Genomic DNA, 17,130 nt, shown 5'->3' on the forward strand with positions numbered 1-17,130 from the left:
ACACACACACACAAAATGCTTACTACTGTAAAACCTCAAGGTATTCAACTCTTAGACTTTTATACTAACAGTCTATACTACACAAAGCCTCCTTTAGTATTCCCACGAGCTGCATTGGAACCGTCACCTGTGTAATGTAAAGAAATCCTCAATGGTATATTACAGTAAATCCTATTGTAGTTCCAGAGCTTTGTGCAGTAGCTTGTCGGAGAAATCAGAGCTGGATAAATTTGAGGAAAAAGGGGTTTCCTCATCAAATTTACATATCGCAATTCCACCCTCATTCCATCCATCCTCTCTGTTCTCCTCCGCGCCAAGCCGACGTAAAGCATAGTTGGGGGGACGTGGGACCTTTTTTTTTTATTCCCAGTTTACAGACAGAACGTCGGCAGGAAACAAATAAGTAAATGAAGAGAGATGAGAAGGTCTCCCTGGAGAGAGGGGACGCGTGCTGCTAATATGCGAGGAAAGAGACCGATTTGAACAACGCCTCAGCCTGAAAATAAGGGACAGCCACCTCTCCCTCAATGATTCGGTGGATGCACCTGAGATTGGAGGAGAGGATTGGGGAGAGCAGGGGATGGCAGAAGCGTAGGTATAATGTTGGTATAGTCTGGGGACAATCTGAAAAGGAGCTCTAGGGCTGCTTAAGCACAAGCTTCTACATCACCAACAACAATCTCCACTGGATTTATCTAAGCTTTAACAGTGTTGTGTCAGCAAAACAACATGCAAAAAAATTACTTTTGTCTATGCTTTTTAATGAAAGGAAATGTACCACGTGAGACATCCTAAAAAGGTATGTTTTAATTAGAGCAAGTCAGAGAACTTGCTGTTTTGCTGTTAGCTATTACAATGTTTTTAAAATAAGCTTGCACATGTTCACAAGATGTTATAACATTCGAGGTGGTTGTGAAATCACATTAGGGAAAACAAGTTAAAGGTCAAGTCCTGCACGATATAAGACCTAAAAATTATGAACCGTGATCTACTGGGCTCTCTGGCAGCAGAGAGGAGTGATACAGAACTGCTCACTGACCTGGGAAATGGACTGCAATTTCCTTAATCATTTTGGGAGAGAGACAAAGAGGGGAAAAAGTGTTACCAAATCGAAGAGTAAACGGAGGGGGACATGAGTCTTTTGAGGTCTTTCTGAAAGATGAAAAAATAAAAAGCCAGGGAGCGAGGGAAGAGAGGGGAAGAGTGACTAAAAGAGCAGCATCCTGAGGCCCTGGAGGGGGCTGCAACTGACCAGGTCAGCATTTCACATGTGTCACTTCCTGTTGGCCTCAGCGGGAGGAGCATGGCATGGCATGGTGGCCAGCGGGGGCACAAGGCCTGTCAGACTGACACAGGAGGTTATTCACCGGGCAAATGGACAAATGCAGGCACACATGCATCAACACACACATACACACACCACTTTTCCTCTCCAAACAAGTGTGATTCAGGTTAAATGCAGAGTGAGGGTAACACAGAGAGGGTTCTGGTTGTATGAACGCATCCTAATGAACTCAGTCGTGCAAGAAAGTAGTTTTCTAGAAGAAATGTGGGAATCATGCAGAACTTTGCTAGCTCACACTGCTGTATGTAGGCCATGACGCATAAACATGTGACATTCTCATTATAAATCATAGGACTACGAGCAGGAAGAAGGCGATGTGAATAGGAAAGATTGTGTATCAGGAAGGTATGGGAGCACATCTTTATCTTCAAGGTGAGACTGTCTTTTTTTCCATCTGTCTCTCAAGACCTCTTCCACCTCTGCTTTGTAAAAATCCAGTCACTCCACCTGAAATAGCAGATGCTTGGGAAGGAACATTGTGTTTCATTCATTCTGATGTTACCTTATCCTATAGCATGAGAACCAGTGAAAGAATATCTATACAGGTAGATTATCTCTCTCTCTCTCCACTTATAATATATACATATATACATATGTGTGTGTGTGTGTGTGTGTGTGTGTGTGTGTGTGTGTGTGTGTGTGTGGGAGAGAATAGAGGTTTGTGTCAGAGAGTAGGAGTATATGCTTTGTCTGATTTTCATATTTAGTAGAGGAAGTATGTGTCTATCCAGCAGTCTGTCTGTCTGTGAGTGACCACTGCTTATCGTCCGCCTGTCTCACTCTGCCTCTCTGGCCTGTGTTAATGCTGCTGTTTGACATTGCAAGCAGCAGGCTTTTTTTTCTCCCAGCAGCCTCAGTGGACACTGAGCTTTAGCCTAATTGGTTCCAGAGCAGACCCTGACAGAACTCTCCTCAGCGGCACACAGCCATATTAATACCCCCCTGCCACACACACACACACACACACACACAACACACACACACACACACACACATACATACGCACACACAACAAAAACAAGCACAGCAATCAGTGACTAGCTCACTAATTAACGCCTTTACAAAGCATCTCATTAGCATGTGTTGTAGAAAGGGGCAGTAGGGGAAATAGGCATTTTGGGTTTAAAAAAAGGAAAGAAATTACAGAATAAAACCATGGCACACGTGTGTGTGTGCATGTTGTATTCTACTCAGGGGCCAAGGGCCTTGCTTGGCCCACCAAGCAGTGGGTTGTATCTCTTGGGAGTCCATTACAGCTCTCTGTGGGAGACATTGGAGTCAAAGATAAGCAGAATTTTAAAGGCAATCAGGAAAAATAAATCTCTGGCACGCAGGCAACACTTTGGTTGTTAACCAGCAACTTAACCTGCCTGTACTGTGAGCAGAATAGGAGATAGATCGGTAAGGGGCTCTGGGAAAATGACATGTAGTTAAGTGAAGGACAGAGGGCAAGAGCTATAGAGCTTAAAGATTTGTACAGCACTCCCTGAAGGACTCCATATGACAACATTAGGATGCAAATTTTACCATAATCCAGAAAATTACAACGTACATTTATAAAAGTTTTTGGTTCACCAAATCTATCTGGCTTCTCTCTTTTTGGAGGATATCGCTTCACTTTCCATCACTGCATTTTCTCTTTTTCTATCTGTCTCCTTCTGCTCTCCCTCCATCTCTCCCAGCACCCATCTGCTGCTTAATCCCCTCCTGGTTTTACTGTGGCTTCATCACAGCCTGTAAAAACAGCCCCCTTTGAACCCTATAAAGGCAACCAGCATCAGGCTTATTGTAAAACACAATCATAAGGTAAATGTTTATCCCCTCTCTGCCACTCTAAACTCCCCTAATGAGCCTGCTGGAGGGGTTTCACCTCACAGCTCGAATAGAGGAAGAGAAAACAACACATTCTGCTCAGATTAGACCTGCGGTGGAGATGCAGCCAAAGTCCCATCATGAAAACAGCGAGAAACTAATTTCATGATAAAAAGTCAGCAGAAACACAAACAATGAAGTGCCAAACAAGCTCTATAATGTCAAGTATTAATGAACAGATAAATCTGCTCAACATGGAAACAAATATTTTCAAACTAGTTAAAGGAGAAGTGCAAGGGAGATTTCTTCCAGGAATCTTGTGTACAGTGTATTGTTCTGTTTATACTGTAGCTGTTCCTGGCAGAGCACAGTATGATTGCCTGGGAAGGATAAACCCTCTGACCTTGCTCTTCCTAACAGCCAGTGGCTGTTCTGACCTGCCCATTATCCATCTGTGACCCCCCTATTATACCCACTGTCAGTACGCGGCGCTACACTGAACCGCACCGCCCTGCACTGCGGATGAGCCATCACTCTCACCTCTTCCAACAGCAACGCTGGCCCACACAGCCCGAGACGCACAGGGAGAGTTAGGAGAAAGAGAGAGTTCAGAGTAATAGTAAGCAGGTAGTTAGAGGTCAGAGGTCCTGCGCAATCGGGACAGCAGTTCCACTCCTGGCAGCCAGAGCGGAACTCTGAGAGGGACCTGGAAGTAGATATGATGACCTTTTGTACAGAGGACCCCAAAATATACCCTCTTATCAAAATGACCTCAACATAGGAGCATGGGAAGGCGAGCAGAGCCCATCCATCATCTTAAAGATTAATCCTCCTCTCTATTCTTCTCCTGAATCTATTAATAATGTCGCCAGAGGGGAGAATTTGCGGCAAAGATTTATTCTGATATTGTGACTTTTATTCATTAGCCTATAACAGGGGGATTCCTTGAGAGGGAAATATGGAGTGAGCTTAGGGAATGCTAATTCACTACTTGTGCTCTATTTGAACTATACAGAACTCTATTAACTCAGTCTCTATTAAATTTGCTGACAATCTGCACATGCCACATGCCAGTGTACCACAAATAGAGGAAGATTATCATTTACACTGCAGAGGTCACCAAACATTTAATCTTTCAAAACAATTCTGAGCAGCTTCCATTTGTTAATTCATAAACATTTAACAACACCTTGGATAATTGCGTGGCAGGTGTGAAGCTTGAAAATCAATTTGACTCACAAAATCTGGTACGTGGATCAGAGCTTTTCCTCACTCATTTAGACAAAGCAACTACATTAATAGATCTGTACACTGGATTTCACACTGTGGAGCAGCACTGACAGCCCCAGGGGCATACTTCAATTAGAGACTTGGGTGAGTTTAAACACTGCAGATCTACTCTCGCTCAAAGGCGTTTGTCTCCCTCTCCCTCTCCCTCTCTCCCTCTCTCTCCCTCCCTCTCTTCCTCCCTCTCTCTCTCTCCCTCTTTTCCTTCCTCTCAGCCTCTCTCCCCATATCTGCGCTGAGCACTCACTCTCCTTCTTCTTCAAGTCCTGCTCTCTGTAATCAACCCAGTGCTAATGGCTTATTCTTTCTGCTCCAGCACCCACATTTCACTTGTTTATTTTCCCACACTCGTAAATCTGTGGACACGTCACAAGCGCAGCGATATTAGAGCAATAATCTCAGGTAATTATCAGATGCCCTCTCTCACTTTTTCTCCCTCTCCCTCCCTCCCTTTACCTTTCTCTCTCACTCTCTCTCTGGCTTTACTCAGAGACGCCTACACAGAAGTTTCTTCACCTTTCCTGAGTGGTGTGCCGTTAGTTTGTGAAAACCTGAACATAAATACTTTTTATAGGTTTCTCTTTTACAAGGGAGACCTGAGTATGTGGATCACAGAGAAATTTGTGATATATTTATTTCATATCACTGACAGGTGAATTAATGTTACATAAGATATGTCAAGCATCCACTGTTTATTTATATAGACCCTCAACACAAATTTGTTGAGGGTCCAAAAAGAAAAAAAGGAGGGGGGAGGGTATATACAAGACAGATTTTGTATATACAGAGTATACTTAAGCATGATAAAACGTTATCGTATCAAATGAACAAAGTATAATAACATACAATATTTCACTACTATTACATGTATAATGTATGTAATAACTTAAAGGTTAAGGCTGTCAAGATTCTGTGTTGTTGTTGTTTTTTTTACAGCCAACAAATCCAATGAAAAGACCAAAACCAGCAGTGTATTAATCCATCTGTCAATACTGTCTGACCTTCCAACATTATCTGTGGCTCTTAGCCTGAAGGTCATGAATACATACTTTTATTTTGGAAAAAAAAGGCTTAATAATTTCCTAAAACAGCTGGGCACTTGTAAACATAATTCAAACAGGATTACTGGTGCATTTGTTGGGGACTATTTTCAACTGCGGATTAATACACATTTGGTATGCCAGTAAGTATTTATGGCAGCAGGACGATGGATGTGGGATCGACTCAAGATAAACTACAGTGTTCATATTCATTGTAATGAAGGAACATGTCCCCCAGTTCAACAGTGGCTCATTAATGTGTTTTGGGGAGTTTTTGGACAATGGTACCGAGGAGTAGGACACATCGCACTTTAGCTTCCCAGCCTATTTGTAAGATTCATTGTTACTTTAGTTTTTTCTAACATTTGCTGACAATAAGAAAAAAATACAGAGAATATCAGCAGAAAATTTGCTGGGTTCTTGAAGGTTTGCCTGTCACTTACCCACTCCTGCTGTATAATGCTTACAGCCTTGCTGGCCCGGGACAGGTTCCGACATGCCAGGATCACATGGGCACCGTGAAGAGCGAAAGACCTGGCAGTCTCAAGGCCTGAGAGATGAGGTGGGAGACAGAGAGACACACAGGCACACAGACACACAGAGAGACAGAGACATGAAGAGAAAAAAAATAATGAAAGCGAGTAATGCTTCAAAGATTAGTTTTTTCTGAAGATAACTTTGATTCTCAGGGGTTGAATCTAATGGGGTGGTGGTGGTGATGGTGGGGGTTGGGGTTGAAAGTTAAAATCCCTATCAATTTTCCATATAATTTCTTTCATTGAGTAACCCAGTGGTCTAGTAGAGGGAGTTAATCATTTCTCTCTGAAGTGATGAAACTGATGGAATTATTGTGGTTCAAGACTTCTCCCTCTCGTCTTAGATAAAGTTTTGGATCTGACCGCCATCTCTCGAGAAGGTATCTCTGCTCATACTGGGTTAGAGGAAGGGAGGTCGGTTATTAATTATGTTGGTAATTATACAGTGATGGCAGTAATTATGAAAACATGGCTCATAATAGAGGGGTGTCAAATGAACAATTGAACAGACATGACATTCAGACTGAACCTCGGTGTGATATTTCTGAACATCAAAGAGGCCTCTGATAAGGACATTTCTCCCATGAAACGAGGTCCGCAGATACGCACAGAATTTATCAGTCCAAGACTACTTCATGACTCCATCCAAATCATGTAGTCACGATAAAACTGACAAAAACTGAAGATAGAGGGAGAGAAGTTCATTTCTAAATTACAAGTCTAAATGGGTCATTTCAACCCGTAGGTTGAATTAATTTATGAGATTAACTTTTTTCCTTCACCGTATTTTTATTTCCTGTGACATTTACTATCCTTCAGAGTGTCGTGGAAAAGTTCAACAGCACAGAGCAGCGTCACATTTCTCAGTCCCACCTCAACAGTAAATACAAACCAGAGTCAGATAGACATATTCGCAGTGTGAGCGTCCTGATTGACAAACTGACGGGCACAATAATTGATTGTGGCAAAGAAGGTCTGAGAGGCAGAGTGCATCAGAGGGTGGATTAATATGAACTGTAATTAGATTATATGTCTTAATCTGATTTTCATTAGGAGTAAAACTGGGAGGCCTAATTGTGAGGAGAGTGTTAAGGACTAATATCTATTAAAACTCAAAATTGGAGTAGGATTGGAAGCCCTTTCTGACAAGTGAAGCATGGAATTAAATTATATGACACCTTATTAGGTGTAATGGAGGGGACTGTGGCTGTGAGCGGAGATCATTTCACTCAGAGGAAATGGAAATGAAAATAAAAACAACATGACACAAAAAAACGAGCAGTGTGACTCCCGGAGTAAATATGCACTTTGAAATTGCAGGTGGAGCAGAAGGCTTTAGGAAACAAATCTTCTCAACATCATACAAAATGTCTACAATTTTCACTATAATCTAATTTAAATACTAATAATTTTAAAAATCTGCCCCTGAAATGCTAAGGACGTGTCTGGTATGAAGGTTGCTGCATATTCAAAATGTGGACAGAGGAACAACCTAAATTTGTAACTGATAACAAAAAAAAAGATTCTAAACATGGCATTATTTAAAAGTTGTTTTTTTTTTCAGCCTTTATAAATTGGACAAGAGTGCTGGCTGCTGGTAAACAACAACACCTCACTCTCACTTGTTGTGTGTACAAACCATGAAAGTGAAATTAATCGACACCAGTGTTTTTCATAATGGAGAACAAATTAGAATATGGCAGCAACAACAGCAGCACCACCGAAGCCATGTATTTCCAATGACAAATAACAAGGGCTTGACATTAATTGTGAAATAACGAGAGTGGCGTTGCTGTAACAGAGACTCCCCGCCCTCTCACCCATGTTGCCGGTGGAGAGGGCCGCACTGAAATTAGTTCCTGGTCAGGTGTACAACAAAGCGAGCCTGTTTCAACGTTGTACACTGATGGTGGAACATGACGAGGGGTCAGAGAGAGGTTTCTTTTTTGCTCTGGTGGATAGACAGACGCCATAGGCTGTTTTACAACACACAGGAGGCCTGGGTATTATGCTACGCTGTTATGATCTTTCAGGTTCTTTAGTCTAATCAGACAACAACATGGTAAACATGGACATATGCTGTAAGAAGAAGAATCTGATTTTGGTCCAAACATATTTAAAAAGGCGCAAGATGAAGATAGCACAGCTCAACCTAGTTAAAGTGGATCCTCTGATTGTGTGCTTATTCAATCTGGAGATTCACAACATAACACAAATACAGTAAATGGCAAATGTGCTTTACTGTGTATGTATAAATGTATAAAATGTATAAAAAATTGTGTAAAATGTCCATTAAGCAGTGAATGCTCTTCATGGTACATTAGGATCCTGGCCCTACTGATATCCCCCAATAATGAGTGTGATTTAGTGATTTCACGCTTTGTTTGTCCTCCCTGGCCCGCCGCCCCTCTCTGGATCCCCCTCGTACACAGGTGTATTGGCTCAGTGTAATGAGATCATTACCAGCCTCGTCAGTAAACGTGTTTATTTGGCAAACGGAGCTGCCTGCTCCTTCTCTCTCTTGATCTGCATCCAAAGAGGCATTTAACTAAAATAAGCTCTGCAGTACAATTGGGCAAACAGAAGTCAATTCAGATCATTACAAGACCTGTGGGTAAACATGTCGAGTTCCCACAATCCCCTTTTGCCAGAGCTGAATTTGCGCTCAAAAGAACACAAGAGCAACACAGACTATGAACAGACTACATACTGCCCCACCTCTATGAATTATGTGCCATTTTAACTGTAACTGTAATATAACACACAACATAAAAATATGTTGTGTGTTATATTTCAGAGGCCATGGATAAATATGGCCAAATATGTGGCTGTTAATTACACTGTTAAATTCTGTGCATCTCAGACTAGCTTCATTTGGTGAAGTCAGTTTGATTTATTCATAAATATTCCGGGGCCTTTGAGTTGGCAAAGTGTTTCTAAATTAATAGATTTATTAGTGGATTTATTAAAAGTGATGTGGGTCATGAGCAAGGTGCAGTCCCTCTCCATCTGGTCCAATGCTGCCACCGCACTGTCACACTCTAAATTTTTTTTCACCCCAAGATCCCATCCCATCCATTCCTTACTCTAAGTCTGTGTCCAAAATGACTCCATATTCACTGTATAATGCTCTGTGTTTACTGGCAGCCATTTTATTTGAGTGTCTGACTTCTGAATGTGTAAATTTATGCCCTTAAAGATTCTCACAATGGAAAGAAAATGTTGTCTCAGAGATATCTACACTACTTTCTAATAACAAACCCACTTTTTAGATATATTTAAATATTATATGCCCTAATTATCGAGTCGACAGGAGATGACAGGAAATGAGGGGAGAGAAAAATGAGAGGTCCCCAGCCAGACTTGAACTCAGGATGTTTCGGTTCATGGTCATTCTTAACCTCTAGGCCACTTGGATGCCTGTCAGCTATGATGCAAAATGATGATGATTCATAAGTGTCCAAAATAGGCTGCAACTAACAATCATTTTTATTACTGTTTATTATCATTTCCTTAATTGATTACTTAACATTTGGTCAATAAAATGTTTAATAATATTGCCCGCTAAAATTTCCTTAAGTCAAATATAATGTCTTCAGATGTCTCGTTTTGTGAAACAGTCTAAAATCTAAACATATTGCGCTTAAAATGACATAAAAGCCACATCCTCACACTGGAGAAGCTGAAACAAAGGAATCAGTTAATCAACTGATCTTTTCAGCTCTAGTGGAAATATCAGCGAACTGCTCACTACATAGTAAACTACTGCGTGTTTTTTACTGTATATAGAAAGTAGTGAATAAGTGAGTGACAGAGTGATTTCAGACACGGCCAAACTCCTGACTGTCTCGGTGATCACTGCACCTGTTCCTGGTGTTGCCGTGTATTTCTTGTCCCAAGAAGTGAGGAACAGCATGAGCCCCCCCACACTTTGTGACTTTTAAGATCCCCTCTAATTCCCCTCCATTAGTCCAAGAGGAGGGAGATGTCACCCCAAAAGTGGGATGTATGGTTAGTAATTACAGCTCAAGGTTGAGCTGTTCCAGGCCAGAGCACTGGAGTGGTTCTATTACCCCTCCCTGTCCCCTTTTGCCTCCTTCCTACCCCCACACCACAGCCGCCTCACCATCCATGCAGCGCCTATCTAGTGCCCACCCACAACCCCCTCCCCCCTTCTCTTCCTCTGACCCTCTGTGTCAACCTCCAACTCCCTACACAATCTCTCATCATGGCCTCACACCACACTGGTCACCCCTGCTCCTCCTGTAACCAGACTTACCTTAACCCCCCCCCCCACACACACACACACACACACACACACTGAGACCAGGAACACACACCAAACCAAATCACACACATGCACAAGGATAAACACAGACCCCAGAAATCTGCTCATGCACACATATCTCCTGAGCATTAGGGCTATTTTCATCACTGTCATCAAAATCCCCCCATCATGTAACTTTCATCCCCTCATCATCCGCAGACTGTAAACTCGATAGGTCTATAAACTACTTGACTACACACAATAACCCAGTACCCTTTCATTTTATTTTACCTACAGCCTTTAAGCACATATATGTATTCCATCCTCTCTCTCTAACCACTTCAGTTCTATTATATTAGAGCTGTAATCATTATTGAACCCTTCTGGCCTCCAGCATAATACTCTTTGCATGTTACACCAGTTTGGGTCTGCATAGCAAAATTCATCCAAGGTTAATAAAGTTGAATAATTTGACTAACCAACCATAACTGGTTCTCATTACGTAGCCAATAAACACATTCATCAGAGAGGACATGAAATGCCCGTTGAAAAAAAAATAATAAAACTCTCCTTCGATTTCCTCGGTGGCCAAGTTCACAAGCTGACACAGACAAGACAGAGCGGGACACAGGCCGGCCACCCACCCCCTCAGCGGACACACACACAAAATACTGTCAGACCTCTGAATATAAACACACATGCATTCTGGATGTCATCTAAACCACACGCAGCCACTCAGAGGTGCTCGGAGACACACACACAGAGACACAGGCACCGCATGCCACCCTCACCAGGAACATCTTTTTATCCATCTAATTCCTTCCACTATGAATAATGCATTTACCTCCTTACCAAGGCTCGGGTTTAACGCATCGCTGCGCGGGTCTTTAAGGGGGTCCTTATTCATAAACAGCAGTGCAGTAAATACCAGAGCTTTGCAGCCAATTTAATGGCAGTTATGCTTAACAAATCTGCCTCAATCTAATGATCAGCCACAAAGCTAGGCTATGGGTTTAATCTGCACACAGAGGCTCCCACAGCTCTGCGACTCACTGAATATGCTTAGGGATCTCTCCATCCAGAGAGAGGAGAGCACCGGCCTGACATTTAATCCTCCCAACACAACACTGGGATCAACACAAACATAGAACAATGTTAGTCTTTCATGAATAAGAATAACATTCAAAGTCCTAAAACACTGCAGAGACGATGCATAGAGATACTAAAACATTATGAAGCGCTCCTTTCCAAATCCTTGCTATTCCCCCATCTGGGCTGCCTGAGTCTTTTCTGCTTCTTATTCCAGCATTGACCCTACACCTAAACAACAATACCATGTGGAATTCAACGCATGCATTTAGATTGAGTAGAGCTTTGCAACTGTAGGTATCGCTCCACAAGCAGCCTCTGGACAGAGAGGCCAGAAAAGGTTCAGATAAAACTCTAAACATGTCAACATAAAAAAGAAGACACTGCAAATGTAGAGCAATATAAGTAAACTTTAAAAAGGTGGCCAGGACCGTTAATTTGTTTCTGATAATACTATATACCAAATATGAGTGCCTCTATGAGTGCCTGTTTAGAAATAGAAAAAAACATTTATCAACAAAAGTAAAATTATACCTAAACATGTTTCATGCTGTACTGGGATTAAAATAGGACATGGAAGACAGTTGGTTGCGCTTACTTGAGTGTTTTATCTAAGTGAGACAGAGGGTCAATATGTTATTTCTGACCACTATTACACATAATATATCGTGCTGACAACATGGCACCTGCTGTAAAAACCTGAGAGACTGACACTGCTCCCCAGGTAAGGGGACATACATATGTAGGTGTGTACAGTTCCCAAAAGATCTGTCACAGGTCAGAGGTGACTGCATGTGTTAAGAGAATACAAATATAGTCTCACGTCAACAAAAAGATATTTTAGGAAAGGGCTTACACTAGATTAGAGTGGGAAAAAATATGAGATTTTAATTTTTAAAAACAATGTTGCACAATCATTTTGTATTGGGAAAGAAAGTATTTTGTCTGTGGCACCAGTGGGGGCCAGAGATATCACGACAATGGCCCTTTAAGGACAACTGTTCCATGGACCCCTGGCCAGTAAATAACCTGAGAGGTAGTTGATAGGAGGGGAATTAGAGCCTGAGCAGGAGTGTGTAATGGGGATGGATAGGAGGCTCAGGCCTGGGTCACAGCCACTTAGGAATCAATGCAGAGGTACAGGTGTACAACCGCGGGTCTATAAGAGTAAGAAAACCTTTAAAAAGAAGGGGGAGAGAGCAAGAGGAGGAGAAATAGAGGGAAAACAAACTGCGATCATTCATTTCCATTATCACAATTAAAAACACCATTCGGGTTGGTACTGGTTTTTAATTTGCAAAAGAAAGCTGGGAGAGGAAGACTAATGTTGTGAACCGAGTGCAGAGTGATCACATCGGCAAGACAAACCACATTACTGTCCCGCCTCCCAGCACTACTGCAATGGAGCTACAAAAGCTGGTCACAAAACCAGAGACTATGAAATTTCATGCATAAATAAACTCATATATGTGCTTTTCATGTTCATGTGCGTTAAGAACTAAATTAAAGAGCTGAAATGTAAATTTGCTAATTAAATAATATCCCACCATTCCTAATAAAAATGTCACATTTCCTGTGGAGGAAATAAGCGCTGAAGAAAATGGAAATAGCCTTGACACTTGGATTAAAACACTATTGATGCCATTAAAATGCTAAGTGGGTCCAACCAATTGGCATAACCACATTTCACTAGAGGAATGTCAAAGGAGCACACCAGCAGTAGCAATTACTATTAGAATACTGTTAATTATGGCTGATGCATATTTAATATGTGGTAGAGTAAAACAAAGGTTATGTTAATATGGGTTTATTAAGCATTCACACACTATAAAAATGTCTGTGTGTTGTAGCTGTTTGATGCATTCTATTGAGAAAAGCCTTTTTTTTTTCAGATGAACAAATTTTACTGAACACATCTCAAAAATGTTAAATGTGAATTATCTTTTTCACTCTGTATTTCTTTTAACTAAGGCAAAAACAGGCACATGTGAGGCAGTAAATATGGTAACATTTCAAAACCTCAATAGCAACAACAACATCATGGACCTCCTGTGCCCTCTTGTGGTTATAGTTATTTGCATTTTCTGCATTCTCCCTATATAATTATTGCTCACCACCTTTTATCAAAAGGCCATACTAGTTTGTTTTATTTCAAAACCCACAGTAATCTTTTAAAGCTCTGTCTTGTGATGTTGACAGCGCACTTTGTACATTCACAAAAGTTCTTTAAGGTAATGATTTTTTTTCTTGCTGTGATTGTCAGAAAGGCCACTTAAGTCAGTACTCCATGTTAGAATTCACTTTTTATTTCAAAAAATTAATACAGGCCTCCTTTAGATTTGACACATGTTTCGGGTCATTATCCTGCTGAGCAATTCATTTTTATTTCAAATTCCTTCAAATGAATCCTCTTTTGAACAAATTTAAGCCAGAAGGAATGGCGGTAGTTGTTCCTGTGCAATTCAGCAACTCCAGGATAGGTGAAACATTCCCACAACTGAACTATTTCCAGCTGGACTTTAAGGTTTATATATACCTCACACAACCATCATTACACAGGTACTCCATCTGCAAGTTCAAGTTCGATTCATCCAAGACTTTTACAATCTTAAAGAGTTATATTTTAGTATCTGTCCCGTGCTACACTTGAAGATTAAGATTAACTATTATTGTCCAAATTTGTTACTCTTTTTGGTATTTTCATTATTTGTAGCTTGGGCATGGACAATGATTGTTTTATGTTCCATAACTGTACAGTGATTGTTATTTGGCTCATTTTTCCACTGCACAAATTAACTTTCTAAGAAAGTACAGAGAAGATTTTGTTATTAATACACCTAAACAATTCTCACAGTCTTCTGTATAAGGACCGTATATTTGCTAAAACGTGAAGACATGAAGGCTTACATTATTCAAATCTTTATTAATTTTAAAGACTGTGTATGTGTAGAGATGAAGATAGAGGAAGATCAAGGTCAGGAAAAAGTTTAAGTTCACAAGCTTCTCTGTTCAGTGAAGGTCTCCAGGCTGCTGTAAATCTATGTACTACAGTGCTGCTTTCCTGCATTTCATAATATAAACATACAGCAATTACACTGCTGTGACTTTTCTCGGGACAAAAGATTTGAATATGAAGACAATTAACAATTTTATGTTTATTTGATTTCCCTCGTGCTGTCATTATCTATCCCGAACAAAGCGGCAAGTCTGAACAAATGGCCACTACTTGTGCTAATTTAAACTAAAGGAAAGAGGAAATATATTTGTTTCCAAACCATTATATAGTGAGCCATGCATTTGCTGGGCACAAATGGACACCATTCATTACAGTTAACAATGACATCCAATTCAGCCCGGCTAATGAACTTCAATACAATCATGTTCGGTATTAAGGAGTGATTTGTTGAGTCTAAGTGTATCATTTTGGAGGCTAATGTTGATGAATGTCTGGCTGTGGAGAGATGGGGACTTGCAGTTGCAGGGAGCAGAGACATTTCTGTCAGACAGCCGTCTACCACAGTGTGATACCACATCACCACCTAGTGGTCTTGTCATAGAAACACACTTTACAACACGCTGATGATTTTTAACATAGAAATTATGACTGAAAACAAAACATTACTGAACTGGTAAAACCCATAAGGACTTTGTGAAACTCACCAATGCCTGAGTTGCCCCCAGTAATGAGGACAACCTTGTCAGAGAGGTCGCGACCTTGCAGGATCTCTAGAGCAGCAGTGTTTCCATCGTACCGTTTTGGCTTCACCACCACATCCTCTACCGTAAACGCCTGGCGCGGGTCAAAATATGTAGTCCGCTTGTTAATGTGACTGAAAATGACAGAGGAAACAGGATGTTATATTAGAAACATAGCTCCAAGATTGTACCGTTTAACACATCCTACAAAGCCAAAATAAACACAATTGCTTCCTCTGTTAAGGTTCAATCATCAATCTACTTACTCAACATAAATTATCTGTCCTTTTTCATCAGTTTCTTGCTCCCAACCATATGGTAAATCTGTGGGAAAAGACAGACATTTTTTCTTTAACAGCCAGAATGCATTGGAACAAAACTGATATCTTTGACACAAGTGAAAGTTACATTTTTTTTTTATTCATTTACGTAATACTTTCCCAGACAACTTGGCTCGGGGTTAAATGGCAAAATTGTGAAGAAATAATTATTTTTTTAGTTAAATATTAATCTATTTACTGACTTAACTGAATGGTACCTGCAGTTCATATGGGTAGGAGAACACCTGGTGACTAATGTTGGTCTAGTGTTTGAAATACAATATATAAATGTACAGCAAAGGATGCTGCTGATATATTTTAATGAAGCTTACAAGGAGGAAGAGGATACTCTTACATTCTCATACAACTGTGTTATATTTCTCTAAACTAAAACTGGCAGTTGTCCAATCCCCTGGCTGTAAAGGTACACACCATGAGATAGCATACAAAGTTATTTGAAACATGCTCCCATACACAAAGTAGACAGAATATAATGCATAATTCAAGCCAACACTGAATTCTATGTCCTGTTTTAACAACTGAGTGATCAGGCAGCAACTGATAAGTGCTAAACGTGACTTATAAGGAGTTTCAATACTTGCTGCAATTAGAAAAAAATACATCTCTGCCTTGTCTTTGTGAGTAAACTCGGAGGAGACAGAGATACATGTAAGATAGTGAAAAACAAGTGAATAAAGCAAACCTCCAGCACAGCGCTTTTTTTTTCCTGTCTTGGGGTGTTCCCACTGTGTCTTCATCTCATCGTGGCTGTTGGTACAAAGAGAGAAGAGAGGTTTTTATCTCACATGGCCTCTGTTTTTACTTTACTCCATTTATTCACTTATCTATATGTTGGGGACAGTGTAATGTTGTGTCAATGTGCCAGATTTTGCCAAATAGTTCATTGTCATCTGCAGTCTCTCAGTTGGTTGATGTTATAGGCTACATTATGAGAGTCAAACAGGTAAGAACAAAGGCGGACAAAACCACATCAAATAACATAGGCTATAGCGTACAACAAATGAAACACAACCTAACAAGAGCTATTATAACAAACACATGCAATTATAAAATCAGTATGTGAGTCAAAACATTGCCAAGGACTGCAAAGATGTTGCAATTCAAGCAAATACTGAGGAAACATTTGTAAAAGACAACAAAATGGAGCAGGCACACAAGACAACTAATAGAGAGATCACTTTGGCCTATGGCATGCAAATAGGCATGGGCCAGTTACTGGTTTCAAGGTACATTGTTTTCAAAACCATTGATATTTTCCATCATAGGGTATAAGATGTTTTCCCCCCACATGTGAAACGGTTTAAAGATGGAAGTTCCCAATGGACATAGATGGCGTGTCAAAATAACTCATTTTAGAGCGTTAATTGCAATACTGCTAAACTGTGATATTTTTGCTTAAGGTTATCATACAGTTAGAATCTCATACCGGTCCATGCCTCATTTTGATAGATATTTTCTACCTGACAGAGAGCGCTAACCTATTGTGATACCTGAAGAATGCACTACCCTATTGTGACTAGACATGGGCCAAGTACCAGTTTCAAGGTAAACCATGATTTGAAAAAGTCAAGATTTCAAACCACTAATATTTTCTGTCATACTGTTCCTGCGATATACCAACCACCACCACTACCACAACCCCACCACACCCCATGTTTAAATGGTCTTTGTTTTGTTCATTTGTTTTTTTAACAGAGAAGATTTCAGTTATTTATTT

General features: G+C 40.6%; 1 protein-coding gene across 1 annotated transcript in view; it reads right to left on the minus strand.

Annotated features, from left to right (window-relative positions):
• wwox (WW domain containing oxidoreductase) overlaps nucleotides 1-17,130 on the minus strand; it is a 129,768-nt gene that overhangs the window by 111,756 nt on the left and 882 nt on the right. The window contains exons 2-5 of the mRNA XM_018664260.2: nucleotides 16,096-16,160; nucleotides 15,339-15,396; nucleotides 15,037-15,206; nucleotides 5,928-6,034 (exon numbers count right to left, since the gene is read on the minus strand). Of these exons, the coding sequence (XP_018519776.1) occupies nucleotides 5,928-6,034; nucleotides 15,037-15,206; nucleotides 15,339-15,396; nucleotides 16,096-16,160 (400 nt within the window). The remainder of the gene's footprint in view (nucleotides 1-5,927; nucleotides 6,035-15,036; nucleotides 15,207-15,338; nucleotides 15,397-16,095; nucleotides 16,161-17,130) is intronic.

The sequence above is a fragment of the Lates calcarifer genome, linkage group LG10 (assembly GCF_001640805.2).
Source record: "Lates calcarifer isolate ASB-BC8 linkage group LG10, TLL_Latcal_v3, whole genome shotgun sequence".
In the NCBI taxonomy this organism is placed as follows: Eukaryota; Metazoa; Chordata; class Actinopteri; family Centropomidae; genus Lates; species Lates calcarifer.